The sequence below is a fragment of the Carcharhinus amblyrhynchos genome, chromosome 3 (assembly GCF_965287045.1).
Source record: "Carcharhinus amblyrhynchos chromosome 3, sCarAmb.v2.hapA, whole genome shotgun sequence".
In the NCBI taxonomy this organism is placed as follows: Eukaryota; Metazoa; Chordata; class Chondrichthyes; order Carcharhiniformes; family Carcharhinidae; genus Carcharhinus; species Carcharhinus amblyrhynchos.
Window position 1 is genome coordinate 118,171,165 of NC_137326.1, and position 19,952 is coordinate 118,191,116.

At 41.5% G+C, this 19,952-nt stretch overlaps 1 protein-coding gene across 19 annotated transcripts in view; it reads right to left on the bottom strand.

Moving 5' to 3' along the window:
* Positions 1-19,952, bottom strand: part of LOC145341066 (disks large homolog 1) — a 353,734-nt gene that overhangs the window by 242,860 nt on the left and 90,922 nt on the right. For 2 of the 19 annotated variants that reach the window (XM_080185862.1, XM_080185855.1), the window contains exon 1: positions 13,756-13,872. The exons of the other annotated variants lie outside the window; for them this stretch is intronic. In XM_080185862.1, the coding sequence (XP_080041988.1) occupies positions 13,756-13,857 (102 nt within the window). In that variant the 5' untranslated portion in view covers positions 13,858-13,872. Of the gene's footprint in view, positions 1-13,755; positions 13,873-19,952 lie in introns of those variants that run through there. 19 annotated transcript variants of the gene reach the window in all.

A 19,952-nucleotide genomic window follows, 5' to 3' on the forward strand; every position in this document is an offset into this window, starting at 1 on the left:
TATTGACCAAACAAGCACATCATGTTGCAACTTCCAGCTTTGTCCTGTAAGTGCAAGCAGCACTTTTGACTTCAGCCGATTGTTTGCTGAGAACACTGACTTGCACTAGTTTGCAAGATGAGTCAGGGCTTGCTCTCTATCCTCAGTTGGATGCTAATTGCCCTGTATCATGGACATTCTCAGTTGGTTCTGATGGCCTTGGACAATTACTTTGACTTGTCAGGCTGACAATGAAAGCTCTCCTTTTCATACAATGTTTGTTTCTCCAACATCTTCTCTGTGTAGATAGTGAAGACTTATTAAAAATTGCAGCAGGATCTTGATCAGCTGGAGAAGTGGGCCAAAAGATGGAAAATGCAGTTCAATACAGATTAAGTTTGAAGTGGTGCACTTTGTAAAATCAAACCAAAATAGGACTTTCACAGTGAATGGTAGGACCTTGGGGAGTATCATGGGACAAAGGGACTTTGGAGTTCAGCTGCAGAGTTTTCTAAAGGTGGAGTCACAGGTAGATGGGCAGTGAAGGCAGCTGTTGGCATGCTGGCTTTCATTAGCCAGGATATTGAGTATAGAAGTTGGGAAGTACAGGGTGTTGGTGGGGCCACACATGGAGTATTGTTTTTGGTTTTGGTCATCTTGCTTATAGGAAAGCTGTTATTAAACTGGAGAAATTGCAGAAGAGATTTACAAGGATGTTGTCAGGACTCAAGGGACTGAGTTATAGGGAGAGATTTGACAGGCTAGAACATTTTTCTTTGGAGCATAGGGGTAATCTTAGAGGTATATCAGATCAAAAGCATTAAATTTCAGAATTACTCAATGCTGCACTGCTGTGAGGAACAGTTGCTCTCAGGTGAGCAGCACAGTGGTTAGCACTACTGCCTCCAATGCCACGTGCAGGTGAGTACAGAAACAGGACAATTGAGAAAATAAACATGCAGCTGGAGAGATGTTGCAGGAGGGATAGCTTCGGATTTGAGGCACTGGCATGATTTCCGAGAATATGGGACAACATCTTCGCAAGACTGAGAACACTACTGGGTGGCACACAGTGGTTAGCACTGCTGTCTCGCAATGCCAGGGACCTGGGTTTGATTCCCAGCTTGGATTACTATCCGTGCGGAGTCTGCACATTCTGTGTTTGCGTGAGTTTCCTGCTGGGTAGGTGCACTGGCCATGCTAAATTCTCCTTCAGTGTACCTGAACAGACGCCGGAATGTGGCGACTCGGGGATTTTCACAGCAACTTCAGCGCAGTATTAATGTAAGCCTACTTGCGACACTAATAAATTTTGAAACTTTAACCTCTCAGATAGAAAAGCAAATTACTGTGAATGCTGGAATCTGAAACAAAAACAGAAATTGCTGGAAAATCTCAGCAGGTCTGACAGCATTTATTGGGAAAGAACAGGGCCAATGTTTTGAGTCTGGATGACTGACGAAGATTCATCCAGTCTGGAAATGTTAGCTCTGTTCTCTCTCCACAGGTGATATCCACACAGATTTCCTCGAGTTGTTGGGGAGGCTTTAAACCAGCTGGCTAGAGGATGGGAACCAGAGGGGAAATTTAGATAGGAGAGAAACAAAGACAGTAATGGAAGATAAATAGTTAATGAAACTGGAAGGCAGAGGAAACAAAGACAAAGAGGTGGCACAGTGGTTAGCCTTGCTGCCTCTCGGCGCTAGGGACCCGGGTTTGATGCCTGGCTTGGGTCACTGTCTGTGCGGAATCTGCATGTTCTCCTTGTGCATGGATGGGTCTCCTCTGGGTGTTCCGGTTTCCTTCCACAGTCCGAAAGATGTGGTTAGGTGCATTGGCCATGCTAAATTCTCCCTTCATGTACCCGAACAGGCACCAGAGTGCAGCTACTAGGTTTTCACAATAACTTCATTGCAGTGTTAATGTAAGCCTACTTGTGACACTAATAAATAAACTTATAAATTTTATAAAAATGGGGTCAAACACAAAAAATGAAGGGCTTGCTTTCTGAACACATCATTGGCAACAAGGTATATGGATTGATAACACAAATAGAATAAACTGGCAATAACTACTTGCCATTACAGCGACGTGGCTGCAGGATGATCAGGGCTGGGGACTGAACATGCAAGGGTATTTAGGACAGGCAAAAAGGAGTGTTGTTAAAAAAGGACGAGATCAGTACATTAGTGAAAAAGGACCTTGGGTCAAATCAAAAGATAGAATCAGTTTGGAAACTGCTAAGAAACAGCAAGGGGCATCAAATATTGGTGGGAATTGTTTATAGGTTGCCAAATAACAACGTGTGGCAAGACACAAGAAGCAGAATATACAAACTTCGATAAATAAGTAAAAGACTGACAAGACAAATGTAGGCCCATTTCAGTACATTAAATAATTCCATTTGTCAGGCTTTACCCTTCCACCCACTCAATTTCCCATACCGCTTTTGTTAGCCCTCAATTATTTACTAGGCCTCCTATTTCAAACTAAATTGTAAATGTGAACTCCACTCTTCACATCCAAACCATTGATGTGCATCTTGAATAGAAACCGTGCCAGAATAAATCCCTTTGGGTCACGCTACCAGTTCCTTCCATGCTGAGAAGCGGTTTTTAACTGGGACTGTGATCTTCCACTTCTAATCAGCTTTTCACCTAATTTGCTATTCTTCTGCTAACTCCATGCCACTTGATTCAACCGTCTGCAAGGAATGGTTAAGTTGGCAGCAGTTCCACCTCAGTCAGAAGTTATGGATTCAAGTCTAATTCTGGCACAAAAATCCAGGAGGGAATCCTAGATCTAGTAGAAATCCCGTACAGAGAGAGCACATTGCTCCTGCACGAGATGTTAAACCAAGGCTCCATCTGCTCTCAGCTTGACATACAACATCCCGTGATATTATTGCTGAGTAGACGAGTTATCCTCGGTCATAGGCTCAATTTTTCACCAGAAATGCCATTTTTCATTGGTGTTGTGGGAGCTTGCCATGCACAATGTTGGTTGCTGCAATTCTTACATCGGAACAATGGCTGAACTTAAGAACCCCATTGACTGTCATGCAATTTGGGATGATCTGATATTGCAAAAAGCACAACACAAACACAAGTTCATTCTTTCCTTTTTTTAAGCAGTCTCCAGTGTGGCGCTCGGTCAGAGGTTTTCTGGAAGTCCATGTACACCATATCCACTGTAGAGCCCCCATTCATCATCAGTCACTTCCTCAACTCAGACCTGAAAAAATCTTTCAAACTTTATTTTCTCCTTATCAAAGCGTCTTCATAATTTTCATCTTCCGGGCAAACATCAGGGCTGCGCATTCAACTGCATTAACACAGGCTGTAGGGCATTTCAGGGTATGGTTTGGAGAGAGAAAACTACACAGTTTGGTGTCTCAGTTCAGGAGCCTCTCCAAATTAGCGCCTTTTAAAGCACTATCTACTCATCACCCTGCATAATGAATCAATGATATTTTACAGTTGAATAAAGTAGAGTTTATTAATCACAAGACTTACACTTACATTGCAATGAAGTTATTGCGAAATTCCTCTACTTGCCACAGTCTGGCGCCTGTTCGGGTCAATGCACCTAACCAGCACGTCTTTCAGAACATAGGAGGAAACCGGAGCGCCCAGAGGAAATCCATTCAGACACAGGGAGAACATGTAAACTCTATACAGACTGTGACCCAAGCTGGGAATTGAACCCGGATCCCTGGGGCAGTGAGGCAGCAGTGCCAACCACTGTGCATCATGCTGTCCCAATGGGATGTGGAAGTACATGGCAAGCAATGGGGCAAAACATACAAGGTCACTTCAACTAAAAACACTAAATTTTGCAACATTCCCAACCATCAATCAGAATCTAAAATTAACTATACCCTGATATTGTGGGGAGAGTAACCATTCATCATGAAACCTAGCAATTTTAAATCTTCAGTCTTGTTTGCCATAATGGACATCCTCATGGTAACCAATAGTTCAACACTAATATACGCAGCAGTACGAAACAAATCTCCATGCTCACTTATCCATTACTGGACATGAGCAGTCATTGAAAACTAATTTTCTTCAAAATGATGGATGACTTGTGTCCTTTTATTATTCCTTCCCTAGCAGATTAACACTATGGAATATGTATAGGAAAATATATCCTAATTATAGGAAGTTACATTGGATATACTTATATTGGATATTTCCTTGGCCTTAATGGTGCAGTAATTGTAAGCTTCACTCAAACTCCAGTGACAGCCTGCTCCAAAGAGGCAAATATTGAAGAAACTTCATAATGCAAAAATTGATACTTTCATTTTTCAAAGGCAAAATCTTTCAATTAATTACAGGTGAACATATTAAAATGAGGAACAAAACTGACTGAGGAAGGGAGTGAAGAGAAAATTAAAAATTGCTAACATACAATCATTTCTGCTTCTTTCTGAAATAAAAATCCATTTGTAGACTGGAAAAAGCAACATAAATGAACATTTCTCATTTCTTGCCAAAGTACCTGAAAGTCGGACACCTTAAGTTAACCATCCCAAATTAAGCTGGGAACACCACATAAAATGGGCTTGCCTGGCTGTCTGCCTGACGTGGAATACATCCTTTCATTTTAGGGCATCCTTTCTACTTGAAGCAGACCTCATTTAACACCTGAGAATTTGGGGGACATGCTGGAAAAGCCAAGGCTGAACCATTTCAAAGTCTACACAGGAGCATGACTGGAATTAAATCATCCAGAAATCTTGAACAAAGTGGATCAATGGCTTGCATGGGCACCTGGAGCAGAGTTATAGAAATTCACTTGCCTCAGATTAAATCCATGTCCCAATACAGAGTGAGCTAGGCTGGCTATTCAGCCATCAGAAGCACCTTGAAATATCTCATGCAGCACAACTCACCAAAAAAAACTAAGGCACAATTCACCACTGCTGTCTGCCCTGCGACACAGATACAGTGGCCGCTTAACCTGGACAGCAAATTATTTACTCCATATTCCAATTAGCACCCAAGATTTGACCCCTGTCGACTGTATATCTTACATCTGTCTTCTGCGTGATACAGGATCTATGCGAGTTGCTGACATGCCAGCCATCCAGGTCCAATGCTCATTTATTGCGCAAGGGGCTCTGACAAAGATGCATCCACAAGACGGCAGACTCCCTTGCCAGGGTTCTCAGGTTGATAGATCAGGATCTACTTCCCTTAATTTTCCCTGCCTAACAACTTGTTTCTGCATTTCAGGCAGATGCCAGTAAAAGGCAGTTCCATTGCATGCCAAGTTCTAAGCCATGAGGAAAGGCTGTTTGGACACTTTTTAAACAGTGCAACCTCAACTTGCAATGCAACTTTGCAGTCATTGAAGCAGCATTGCAGGTGGCATAGTTGCACAGTGATTAGCAGTGCTGCTACTCAGCACCAGGGACCTGGGTTCAATTTCAGCCTTGGATGACTGCATGGAATTTGCATGTTCTCCCCATCTGTTTGGGTTTGCTCCAGTTTCCTCCCACAGCACAAAGATTTGGATTAGGCAGATTGGCCATGCTAAATTGCCTTTTTATGTCCCAAAATGTGTAAGTTAGGGGAATTAGTGGGGAAGGTGTGTAGGGTTTCAGGCTGGGGTCAGCATAGATGCAGATTTGGTGGGGCAAACTGCCTCCTTTGCTACTGTAACAATTCTATGGTTCTACATGGGAAGAGCCAAAGTGTCTTCCCTATAGCATCAAAGGACTGTACCAAGACTTAAACTGGCACGTGGATCACAGATGCTGCAATTAATTAACAACATCAGTGAGTACACTTATCCCCAAGTCAGATGGTTGAGCATTCAGACCCCACTTCAGGAGTTGCGCACATGATTCATTGCAGTAAAAAAGGTTGGCATTATTGAAGATTCCCTTCATATCAGGTCTCATCTTCCTATCAAGTTTGACATAAAAAAATCCCCTTTGCATGATTTGAACTGCTCTCAGTATCCAAGTAATATTCATCACTCAACCAATGTCATTAAAACAGATTTAACTGATAATTTATCTCTGCTGCTTGTGGCACTTTGTGGTGTCCCAATTGCCTACAAGACATCAGTGACTACACTTTCACAATCTTTACAGTGCAGGAGGTCATTCAGCCCATCAAGTCTGCACTGGCTCTGAAAGCACATTCTACCTAGTCCCACTCTCCTGCCTTATCCCCATAACTTTGTACATTCTCTCTCTTCACATAGCAATCCAATTCCTTTTTGAACACTGTGATTAAACGCGCCACTTTCTCAGGAAATTCATTCTGGACACTTTCCAAAGTGAATTTGTCCCTGCAGGCATGAATGGCACTTTACAAACACAAGTTCTTCCCATTAGATACTGCTGATATCTTCGAGACTCAGACTGCAATATGCTGAATTTTGGAACACCTACCAAGCTCACTTATTGAGTGAAAGAATTTACATTTATATAATGCCTTGGTACCCTCAGGATTTCCTGAGGCATACTTCACAACCAATTAATTACTGTTAAAGTCTTATTACTGTTATCTAAAGAAAAACAGCTAATGTGCATATAGTATGAACCCAGAGACACCATTAAACTCTCAACCTCCATCCATCGCAGAGAAGGACATGGACAGCAGGTGCATGGGAATAGCATCATACTTCCTCCATTATGTAATTCTTGTGTATTCATAGTGATATTGTTAAATGATTAATTTTATATTTTACACTAGACATGGGCCCAACAAATGCCCTGCCAACAACTACATCAGTACCTCTGGCTAGTATTATTTCACTGAGCTGCAAGTGACGCCTTTCAAAGTGCTTGCCCCATTGCCCTCACCAGATCAACAGGCACCAACCCATTGTTATAGTAGCACTGTAAGGTTCAAGGTTAATTGGAACATAAACCTGGAGCAAGACTGAGCACAGGCTACTTCCCACTTTCCCTACATACCATTTCTCAGCAAGGCAGCAGAAGTCGTGTGTTCCAAGCCTTTTATCAAATCTCTGGCACACTTCACACATCTCTAATGACTTTTTTTTGGGTCACAATCCACTCAGAGACGAAGTCCACTTTAGTCCTTGCTGTGATAAGACATCACAGAAATCAAATTCATATTCATTTGGAAAGTGATGCAGTTCTGGGAGTTAAGGCAGGACATCTGGCATTACCAAAGTGATAAAGGCCAAAGGTCATAGAATAGAATCCCAGAGTCCATTTGGCCCATTGAGCCTGTACCTATAACAATCCCATCCAGGCCTTATCCTCACAGCCCTACATACTTACACTGCTAATTCCCCTGACACTAAGGGGCAATTTAGCATGGCCAAATCACTAAGCTGCACATCTTCGGACTGTGGAAGGAAACTGGAGCACCTGAAGAAAACCCACACAGACATGGGGACAATGTGAAAACTCCTCACATACAGTGATCTGAGGCTGGAATTGAACCCAAGTCCTTGGTGCTGTGAGGCAACAATGCTAACTTCTGTGCCACCGTGCCTCTCTGGATTGGACAAGAGAAGGGAGGACACAAGTTGCAAGCAGGTTGTGGGGGGCAAATAATTTCAAAAATATATTGTGCGTGCACTGCAAAGCAAAGATAGAGAAAACAAAATCCTGATAAATAAAGAGAACAGACAAACAAGGCTGAAGGTAGTAAAAAGCATGATAATGCTGGACCATAACAAAGCATAACAATTCAAAAGCGCCAAAATAAGTGATAATCTTTACTTCACTACAATGGTGACTTCAGTTCAAAACCACTTTATTGGCTGTAAAGCGCTTTGAGGCCTGGTAATCACAAAAGGCAGAAAATAAATGCAAATCTTTCTTTTAGGACCATTAGCACCATTTGAAAAAACATACCAAGCAAGCAGAAACCCAGAGGGGAAGACTTCATTCCACTCTTAAAATGGTAATTATAATCCAACCCCACTGGAGGAAGAGAGCCACCAAAAATTCTGCATGCAGCTGAACAGCTTTTACAGATAATGGGAAACACTAGTGCAGCATTTTGAAGCATCAGCACATGCATACAAGCAGACTCAATTCTGCTTTCATCATCTCAATCCACAAATCCAAATTTTAAGTATGGACACATTTTGAATGTTACAAGGTGGGCAACTTAATCTACAGTTTAATAGCTGAACAGATGACAAGACGAGATTTCGGGTTTTAAGACTTTTACTGTAACAGACTAAAAGAACCAATGACAAAACACTTTTTGTAGGCAACCTTTACTTTTACAGAATGTTTAATGCAACTGAAAAAAATCTGATATGCATCACACTGTTCTTTATATACACCATCAATTCTCCCAGAATCAGTCCAAAATGATTCTTAACTCTCACGTGTTTACTTTGGTCCTGCTCATTTCTCAGCCCGGTAACATCCGACTTCATAAACTTTCACGGTGAACGTGTTTTCCCTCTAGCACAATTTAAGTGAACCTTCCAGTTTTGTTTCAACTCTCAATGGATTTAGTCTTTTCAATTAGATGATGAGCTTCTACCTTCATTTTGTGTGTGGTGAACCACAAGAGACTTTCTGCTTCCAGCTCCTCAACCCTGGCAGACTAAGTGTGTCTGAGTTTAGGGATGTTTGAGAAATCTACCCCCCCCCCACCCCACAAAAGCATATTGCCATGGTAATGTGAATCACATGGGCCTGGTAACCAGGTAGCTGCACTGATTAGCTATCCTTGAAATTCCAACCTCTTCATCATGGAATTAAATGGATAATTTAAAGCACAACTGTTTACAACCTTTCATTCTCAACACTTTTCTAGGAATTTGGAGAGTTAGTTTATCTACTGCTAGCACACAGAATGCTGCTATTATCTCCATGTGAAAATACTGCACTTTCATCCCAATCAACCCACCTCTGCGCCCCCCTCCCCCACACACACACACACAAAACCGATGTGGGCACAGTTTGTCCAACCTTTTCCACCCCCACCTCCAACCTTAACCTAACAAACAAACCAACTAGATTTGGCTGTCAGAACAAGCCGCATGATTCACTTCATTTTTACCTCACAGATACCTCCAAAAAACATTTTTATCAAGCTCATAATTATAAAAATGAATTAATGCTCTTTATTGCTACTCTAAACATTACGCTAAGACACTAAGTTCTCAGATGCGTGTTAGATTCCCTACTTCTACCCCATTTTTAAATGTTACTGTCTATACTTCCTATTAAGATTAAAGAAATTAGTTAGGTTTTCATTTCTCTGCAAAGAGTACCAATGGAGTAGATCTCTCCAAGGAAAGATCAGGAGGGCCTTGTAGGCTCATTCCGGACAAATAATTAGTGTTAAGGTAAACTCCAAGAAAGAAATATTTGCACTGCATATTACAGATATAGAACCCACAGATTCCAAATTACTTCAAGTTGCAGGGTATTGAATTTTTTCAGCAAAATGAAATCAATCTATTACTGCATTTGTAGGTACACAGCATATAAATGCAGGGGCTATGCTCCAAAGCAGCACCATGGGGTTGGAGGAATAGAAGAACTATATTGTGTGTATAATACACATGAATCAATGAGCTACAAAACTCAAACTTGGAAGTGAACGGCTTAAACCCAAACACCTCCAGAACCAGATCAGTGCAGATTGACATTTTGTAGGGGAGCTCCTTAATATTTACTGCTTACAAGGAACCAGATTAGTTATTTAGAAATTGCAAACATTTCCTACTTGTCTCAATAGGAGATAGCTTGTCATAGGCACGAATCAGGTGCAACATAACTTCAGTCCAGTGCAATGCTGCATTTTAGTGGTTCACAAACTCATTTGTGACACTAATACACACATGCAAGTATGCAGAGTCAATACATGCTAACTCTTAATCTGTTGGTTCAGCAATGCATTTCAGAGATACATGCCACAGATCTGTGGCTACAGGATAAATTTACAACTCTGATTCCTCCAGTTCCATTAACCTACATTAAAGAGTTATTCCCAATGGCACAGGCATTAAAGAAACAAGTTATTGACCACTGCAGTGTTAATTTGATCTATTTACTAGAGGGGTAATTATTTCTTGCAGGGTCAAGTGCTAACCAGGCAACCTGAAAGCAGCAGTTGCTGACATTAAAATCAGATTAGTTTCTCCAGTTATAATGAAGCAATGACAAAATGCAATTCCCAGTGGAACTCTTGGGAGATCCCATAACATAAATTTTCATTGTGTGAAAGCAAGTTTAAAATCAATCATAAACTGATGGATCCAATTATACGCAGATGGAATCTTGAAACAGCATACTACAAAAGACTGGTAAAAATTCTGAAACTACACAGTAACATACAAGTGAACTCATTAAAATCTAATCTTCTGGTGATTATGTTTGAATGGCTTTACTGAGTATGGAAGAAAAATATTCCAGTTCAAGGCCAGCATCAAAATGCTACAACTATAAAAAGGAAAGTTCTACCTATATTCAAGTTAACCACACTTTGATGATGATAATTCGATTTGTAGATGTTACCAAAGTTAATGAGATACTAAGGCCGTACAGCTTGTTCAGTCATGTTTTGCCTTGCTGGCAGCAGTTCAGCAAAACTAATGGAAGATACGAAACAGAAGGCCAGTAATTAGCATAAAGTGACTAAAATGATCAAATAGCATGGTAGCACTATTGTTTGGAGTGAAAAAACCTACACTGATTCTGCAGAACTTAATATTTTAAATCGGGAACAATTCATTAGGCAAGCAGGTTTCTTGATAAGAGGCTAAATACACCAACTCAGAATCCTACAGTGCAGGAGGCCATTCAGCCCATCAAATCTGACTGACCACAATACCAGCCATGCCCCATCCCCAAAACCTATGCATTTACCCTGGCTAGTTCCCTGGCACTAAGGGGCAATTTAGCATGGCCAATCCATCTAACCAGCACATCTTTGGACTGTGGGAGGAAACACAAACACAAACACACACACACACACACACACACACACACACACACACACACACACACACACACACACAAACAATGTGCAAACTCAACACAGGTTGTGACCCAAGCAGGAATCAAAACCAGGTCCCTGAGACTAAGGCAGCAGTGCTAACCACTGCACTGCCCCGTTTACCTTAACTACCTAAAAGGGATGGTAAAGATAGGTTGTCAGAGCAGTCGCATACAGATTTGTCTACACCCGTTATGCTTGTCATGAAATAAGTCTGATATTGCTGACTGGACTACGGTGCTTTACTTCCTTTTCAACTGGAATGTGTTCCTCAAAATAAAGTTCAAAATCAAAAATTGGCTCATCTTAGTGGATATTCATGATCATTCTTCAAAATACTGCTGAAGTGGTGAAATAAACAAAGTCATTGGTGAGCCAACACTAAGTGCATTTGTTTTATTTTAATCAGCTCTTGTTCACGCCTAGCTTTTATGGAGGACAGCAAGTAGAAAGCGTAAAAATATCACCTTTTTAAAAACTATGGTTTTTATTTGCATTTCCCTGAAAAAACACCTTACCACTGTGGGTCTTACTGGACAGGCAAAACATCACAATGTGAAATAATGAGCAACATGAACCAAAATGGTCCCATAGTTCATTTCTTTTCTGTCCTGTTACCCCTCATCAACTGAGTCTGCAAAGTGGGAAAAGGCACTCCAACCAGCTTCAGCAAATATCAGCTGAGACGAAAACAATATCCCTGATTGCTACCTGGTGACCTGCTGGAAGAACACATGGACTGAGTCACGAGACAAAGTAGGCCTCATCCCTGGTAGATCATGAATTCAAGCTATTCTCCAGGGATTTAAAACTAAAAAGCTTGGCTTCTAATTCTGCACACTGTGGAGGTCAGAGGTGCCACCTTTCAGGGATGTTAAATGGAGGTGCCAACTCCACCTGTCCTTCAACAAACACCCCCTAAGAATAGTTTTGTCAGGCCTTCAAGTGTGCAAAGTAGCGACTGTGTTTCCCTACAACGGCAACCAACTTGAAAAGTGTTTAAATGGCCACGAGGTGGTAAAATGTGCTATAAAATTTAAAATCCTTCCTTTTGATAAAAAAGCAGCAAGTGCAGATGTGCGATCCTTATTGTCAAATTAGCCATTGATACTGATTCTCAGCTTATGCATCAAGTACTCTGCTGGTTCATTAAATGAGCCACAAACAGCCATGGAAACATATGCTGACAACAAAAGGAAAGTACTGGTGAGTTGTATTTAATATCAGTTCAACCACCGGCACTTGAAGTGATCGAGCAATTATCACATACAGACTGGAGTTTCATTAACTGCAATATATCTTGTTAAAGCTAAACTGATTCCAGTTACCTTAAAGTACTGATTCACACATGTCACAAGAGCACAAAAAATTCAGACAGAACGTATAGATTTATGCTTATTAAATGTGTACTAGGCATATCCAACATACTGGAGTCAATTCCAGCAGCTTCAGAGAATTGGTCATATACTTAGCACATGAAACTGGTGATACACCAGTCCTGAGTTTATTTATAAGACTGTGCTGCACCTCTACCTCTGGCCATATTATTAAGCAAACTTTTAATCCAACTATAATTCTTGCCTGCTCCAAAGTGTCGCAGGCATTGTGCGACGCATTTACAAAGGAACATATTGAACCAAAGTTATTCTCCACCTCTGCAATTGTTCAGGAAATTGAGTTCTTGGACACAAACCACTGCAGAGGCCGGGGGTGGTGGTGGTGGTGGGGGGACTTTTTGCTTTAAAAGGGCAGCATCAACTTTTGAACATATCCTCTCATTTGGGAGATTGTTGGACATAAAAGATCTTAAGCACAACAAGTATTTAAAAAAAAAAGCACAAAAAAGACCGTGTGCTCTGGGAATTAGATTTAATAGGCATACCTGTCTGAAGGAACCAGTGGTAGCTTTGGAACACAAAGGAATATTTCACACCAATAAACTTTGCCAACATTTTAATTTTACTTCTTTGAACATCATGTAACAGAACTAAGACATTGAATGGTCTGCAATTCAGAATGAATTATTTTGAGAATGGGCAAAGGATGCCTACGTTGTTCAGCCATGCGTAATTATTGCACTTGTGAGATTACAACTGAAAATAAATCTAATCACTGCCTTGTTTGAATAAACTTGCCTTCCAGTTTTTAATTAGCTGACATCGGAACTCAGGAGCCTCCAACTGCAGCATTTTCAGCTGATCAAATACAGCCGCAAAAAAAAAAGCAACTGCATCTAAAATATTCATAATCTCAGGATTTGCTACTGTTTTGCTTTAGATCCTAAGGGAATTATGAAAAACCCAACCATTTTAGAACGCCAGAATGCCTTTGGCATTATTTAATAAATCCAAACAGCAGAGAACATAAAAACAAGATGTCAAAGATTGCATGTCCTCATCTGATAGAAAGGTTGCATAAATAAAATCCTGAAGAGAACGTGAACAAGACTAATACTCAGACAACTGAATTTCATGTCACTGGATTAAAAAGATCATCAAATTCTACCAGCAACAAGCAGCAAGATAAAGGCCTGCTTTAACAGATTCTCAATGATGAGCAGCAGCAGCTTTGTGTGTCCCACTTTACATTCAATAGTTTGTAGGTGCGAGAGCTAAACAGCCGAACGCACCAGTTTTCCATTGATTGAATTGCAGTATATAGTGTCAGCACCATTCAGAAGAGATGGCTCATTGTCTACGGAACTAATATTGACATCAGTTTGTGCACACTGAAAAGCTTACACATGCACCACTGATTCTCATTGCATTTTAAAATAAAATACACATGCAAAAATGCCATTTTCACCCACCTTACATCCAAACATCAGTGATACAGTACTGTTGGTACACGCCACTTTACAGTGACACAGCATTGGAGAGAAACAATCCAAGTTTTTGATGCTAGGAGACATGTTAATTCCAGGCTGATCAGTGACAGATTACAGAAGGACTGAACGGCTCAGTAAGCAGCGACTTACAGCCTCTTTCAGTATCTACTCTCCATCTCCGGCATGCTCACTTCTGTCAGCTCCTTGGGTAGACTTGTATTCCTCTCAGTACTTTTTATTCTCTCTCTCTCTCCTCCCCATGGTTGTCCCCCCCCCCCCACAACCTCAAACACACATACACAACTCTTGTCCACCTTCCGACACAGATACACCCTCCAAAAAAAAAAATTTCACAATAAACCTGCCATTATTTGGTTGCCTTCATTTCCAAGGGGGCCCATTTCTGCCAGGGACTTAATCTGTCCAAGGCAAAAGGGTCTCAGAGAGGTCTGAATGCCAGAGTCAGATGAGCTGAACACACTGCAGCAGCTCCACCTGCTGCAGTGCAACTAATGTCATCTCCTCCATAGGATAAGTACAGCAGAGACACAAAGGCATGGTACGCTGGATTGCATGGTGGGACGGGGGGGACGGCGGGGGGAGGCTTATTGTAGCAAGAAACTCATTACATGCCCTGACAGTCATGAACCCGACAGCATCCCTGCAAGGTACTTTCTAGTCAAGATCACTGGAGCTGTTAGAAGCTGGTGAAACTGCAGATGATCAGAATCAAAGCAGCAGAGTAATTTTATTGATCCCACCGTATATGCACAAAGTTCTATTTTTAAAAGAACTACACCACAGATTAAATTGAGATGCTCGGTGCTTTTAAGCGCCGTCTCCTGGCCCCTTTACTTTGTTTAAAAAAGAATCAACTGAAATATTTGAACAGCATGCATCAATTCATGCTGCTAAACACAACATCTAATAGTGTCACTACCCACCCCCACAAATCAGAGCTGCTTAGATTCAGCTGACTTAAAAGAATGCTACGAAAGAAACATGTATAGCAATGAGATTAACAGTGGGGATTGAACAGCACAGCTTTTGAACCTGAGGGGTCCTATTATTATGAGCACACTGCTGTGACTGTGCAAGCCTGATCAAACCCTTGGGTAATTTTCCCAGTCATCTTTGTGCCATCCTCAAACATGTCTCAGCACTAACATCACTGGACTGGCCAATCAAAATCATACTGCCTTGTGTTGGACCACGCAAGCTGGCACACGTGACCTGTCGCCCACATAATTTTCCCGTGGCTGAGCAGATTACACAAGCAATAGCCTGACAAGCGAGCAGAGGGTGGATATTAAATTTAGTCTGACAGTTATTTTTAAACTTTAATGCATTCTTTTAAAAGTGCAGCCACATTAGCAAATCTGCTGTTTGCCCCACGCAGCATCCTGAATCAACTAATCTACGAGCCTGTTCACAAATAAAGCAGTTCAGGTCAGTCATGCTGTGTGTGATATTGCTAATGCAACAGAGTATAAATGGAAACAGGGAAGGGAGGGGCAGGAGACTGAGCTAAAAGGAAATGTGCACTTCAGTAAACCAGTTACATTGCAGGCCAGTACACTAAATCTTGTAATAAGTGGGCTCAGAATATACTGAGATAGCAGGTAAACTGATCCATCTGAATTGCTTTGACTCTAATCCATTTCATTTTTGGCTTCTACCCCGCTATCAAACAACATATTTCCTTCACACTCCCCAACACTGCCGACTCAATCTGTAAATAAGATCCATGTACAGCCAGGAACATCCTGGATGGGCAATTATAGAGCCACTACACTGAAATCTTGCCTGTCTGATAGGAGGCTATACCAAACATGGGTTGGAAGACAATCTTGCACATTGAGGGAAAGCCCATCCTGTCAATACATTGCTCAGTGTTTGTGTTTTAAGCACCAATGGCTTTAGTCCATTGCTCCCTGGGAAAACCAGCAACTCCACACAAGTGAATGACCCTCCCCTGCACTCCAAACATTAGAGTTATGGTGCTCTGCAGAAAAAGGCAGTCAGCTGGCAAGTGCAGGCCCTTGCATGCCACCTTGGCTGGTGCTGTGTGGATTATCGGTGGCTTACTGAGAGGATCTGGAGCTACAAACATCCAGAACAAAGATGATCTTCACCATGACAGATAAAAAGCAGCCTGCCGGTAGACTGTGGCTTGGGGTATTCTCCAAAATTCTACTTTAATGGTCAAGGGCACCGTTTGTAACAGTGTCTAGATACATGGCTCTTTGAACAGATCCCGATAGAGCATATGCCACATCGAGCAGTGATTATTTGGGGAGGGGAGTGAGTGTAAATAACCACTACGGCACTGTCTCTGACAACGTTGCTTCACATTTGGGTCCTTCTGCCTCCATTCTTCCTTTCCCTTCCATATTTCTGCTTAGTATCATCCTTGATGGTGGGGGAGGGTGCTTAATGCAGATAATTGGTCATTCCCAAAAGCATGGTGGGAGGGAAGGGGAATAGGGTGGAGAGTGGAGAGGAGAAGATGGGGCTGCAAAGCCTAAACTTCAGGCAGGTGAGGGGAGGGTCTGGTCTTTGAAATAGAATGGAGCTAAACAAAATGGAGAGTTTAAAAGACAGATTCCTCCTAGAGGCAACACAGGCTGACAAAATTCACATGCAGCAAATTTCAGCTTAAAACTAGAATAAGCTATACACAAATTTTATCATACATGTCATAGGCAAGATTACACCTGCAACAAAGAGAACATGAGTACTGCGCTAAAATTTCAACCTACTTTGTAGCATTTTAACGACTGGGAAGTTAACTTTTTTTATTCATTCATTGGGCATGGGATCGCTGGCTAGCCAGTATTTATCGTAAGAAGTCTCACATCACCAGGATAAAGTCCCAACAGATTTATTTGCAGCACAAGCTTTCAGAGTCTCACTCCTTCTTCAAATGAGTGAGGAGTTGTGATCACAAACAGGGCATATACAAACACAAATTCATTTTACAAGATAATGGTTGACATGCGAGCCTTTACAGGTTAAAAAAAGAGTCTTAAAAAGGTACAGACAACAGGAGTGGAAAGAGGACCAAGCACAGGTTAAAGAGGTATTGTCTCCAGCCAGGACAGTTAGAGAGATTTTGCAAGCCCAGGCAAGTCGTGGGGGTTACAGACAGTGTGATATAAACCCAAGATCCCAGTTGAGGCCATCTTTATGTGTGCTATCAGTTTCTGCTCAGCGATTCTGCATTGTGTATTGTGAAGGCTGCCTTGGAGAAGTATTTATTGCCCTTCCCTAGTTTCCCAAGGGCAGTTGAGAGCCAACCACATTGCTGTGACTGTGGAGTCACATGTAGGCCAGACCAGGTAAGGACGGCAGATTTCCCTCCCTAAAGGATATTAGCGAACCAGATGGATTTTTATACATTTATAGAATATAAATGGAAGTTATATTCAATTCCTGAGCTTCCATTTTGTAGAGTTGATCAGATTGCACTGTTGTTTATTGATCTAACTTATAGCTACGTCACAAAGGAAGAGTGAATTCTATGATTCTAAAAGGTAGGCATTGGCAATCTTTCATGCAGTAGAATGATGTGGCAGAAATAGCCATGACCAGCATGATAAGACTACATTACAGAAACTGTGCACCTGAAAAATGTAACTAAAGTTCAACTTCAAACTCGATCACATCAAAAAAAAATTCATTTCTCTCTGGGGAAATTGGATTTTAAACAGAACAGCTGACTACATAAACAGCAATTTCATTATTCAAACATTGAATTTTATTCACATTAAGGCAAGTAACTTATAATTTGTTCCTCCTGAACAAATGCTGTACAGTTCTCACAGCAACTGCAGATGTTAACACAACCAGGTATAATTTAACGAGAAGAGGTTGACAAGTTTCAGAGCGATGGTTAACTTGCAGCAGTCCTACACCAGCTGAAACCAACTCTTGAAGAAATTAACTTGTAGCATGATGTGCAAGATAACAAGTTTGCCATATGATGAGAGTAAGTTGTGACATCAATAAGTTACAGTGGATGGGGCAAAATGCCTCATTAGAAGTCAACAAACTATTAGATTCATCTAAGAAACAGGACACATTTCCTCTGGAACTGTCCTTTATCTTGGAACAGAGAACACAGCAGGCACTTTCATAACAGAAAGGAGAAATTGGTTGTACTTAAATGTGGGCTTATCACCCTGAATTGTTCTCTCAAACGATGAAAGAATTGATGATAGTTAAGAATGGATACTGCACAGCAACGTGTATTTTAAACGAGGAATAAAGTTTCCAATAAAACAAATGACCTCTCCAACAGCCCACCATGACAGGTACAACTGTGGGCCACATCTGGCAGCAGATGAGATGGGAGCAAAAATCTTTTGGCCAACTGAGCTGCTCAATTTCAAGGCTGGGAAGAAATAATGCATTATTTAAATCAAGATCAGACAGAAGGAAGATCGAGGGGAACTGAGAAATCCCAAAAATATATCCACGCATCAAAAATGTTCAGGACCATGGACAGCATGCAACGCCTACAGCTTTACTAGCAGTTAGACACAAACACAATCTCAAAACATAAATCATAAAACACCTTCTCAACACTTCAAACAAAAGCTGAGGAACCAAGATGGACGATATGAGATGAGGTAATCAAAATCTTGGTCAAAAGAAGTAGATTTTAAAGTAGGTTTTGCAATGATAAGGTGGCAGACAGCAATGATGACTGAACTGTAGATCATAGGGCCTGGGTAGCTAAAGACATAGATATAGATAGTAGACAATGCACCAGAAGTCAATAAGGGGAATGGAAAGATGGGAACAGGTTTATAGAGGTGGAGGAATTTGTGAAAAGTAAAAAAGGCATCAAAATGGACTCAATTACAAACATGAGCATTTAAATTTTCAGGTACTAGAGGATCAAGGGCCTACTATGTCAGCAAAGTCAGGTAAGAACCTGCAGGATGCTGTTTGGGCAGCGGGGATTAAGGGTTACGGGGAGAAAGCGGGAAAGTGGAACTGAGCAGCGACAGATCAGCCATGATCTTATTGAATGGCGGGGCAGGCTCGAAGGGCTAGATGGCCTACTCCTGCTCCTATTTCTTATGTTCTTATGTAAGTCTTGCATCAAGCAAGCTTTTAAGAGCATCAAGGATGGAAGCTAAGAGTTTTGGAATAGTTTGGCAGTGATAAATATGTGGCTGAGTGATTTAGTGGAAAATGGCTGATGTAGGGGCAGTGCCAAGTTATGGAAATGAAACTAGCAGCCCTTGTGACTGAGAGGATAAACAAACCCAGGTTGCACACATTGGCACTTTTCCAATGCCCTCTGCGGTCACAATCCACTAGTCGCCAATGCTCATTACACAGCACCATCTTGTCAATCTCAGCATATAGCTACAAAAAGGCCAACTACAACACTTCACACTTGTGATCAACACTGACAGTAGGGATCTGTAACACTGGTAACCAGTAAGCATGTTTCCAGGATGAGATCCTCAAGTCAGAAAGTGGTTTCACCTGGACTGAGGAGGAAGAGAACTTTGCACTGCATAAATTCTAACATTTCCTTTAATCCACAACAATGTTCAAATGAAAAGATTAAATTGCAAGTTCTTTCAGTTCTCTGTTTTTTAATGTCCCAAGACACACTTACAGTCAAGCACTTTTTGAAATGCAGTTGCTGTTCTCATTGTAGAAAGTGTTAGACTACAGAATAATAAATCTGTAAAATGGTTTATATAAATAACCTAGAAGCCTGGCCCGGAATTCTGAGCATCCGTATAGCAATATAAGGGGATCATGATGCAAGCTGTGGTATGGAACAAAATTTGCATAATTTAAGACTTTTTCAGAAGACACATTAAATTCTAGGCTGTGAAGGTCAACAGGCTTTTTCGTCAGTATCAAAATTGCACATTTGCCACTGATGCGCACAAAGCAAAAGTGCTTCCTGTGATGCAGAATGGCTTTGGGCCTAATTGAAGAACTTTGGTTCACAATGAGGGGCGGGAGTGTGAGGGGAATGATCTGATTTGGCCAGATCTGCCTCAGGCTGTCTCCAATTTAACGTGCCACAGGCTTGGACTCCATTCCTGTTTGAGATACCGAGGCTAGGTCACGTGGGGCCAGCACGAGCAATCAGGCGGGGCAGCACAAGCGAGCCTTATTCCCAGTCTCAGGATTCTCACCAC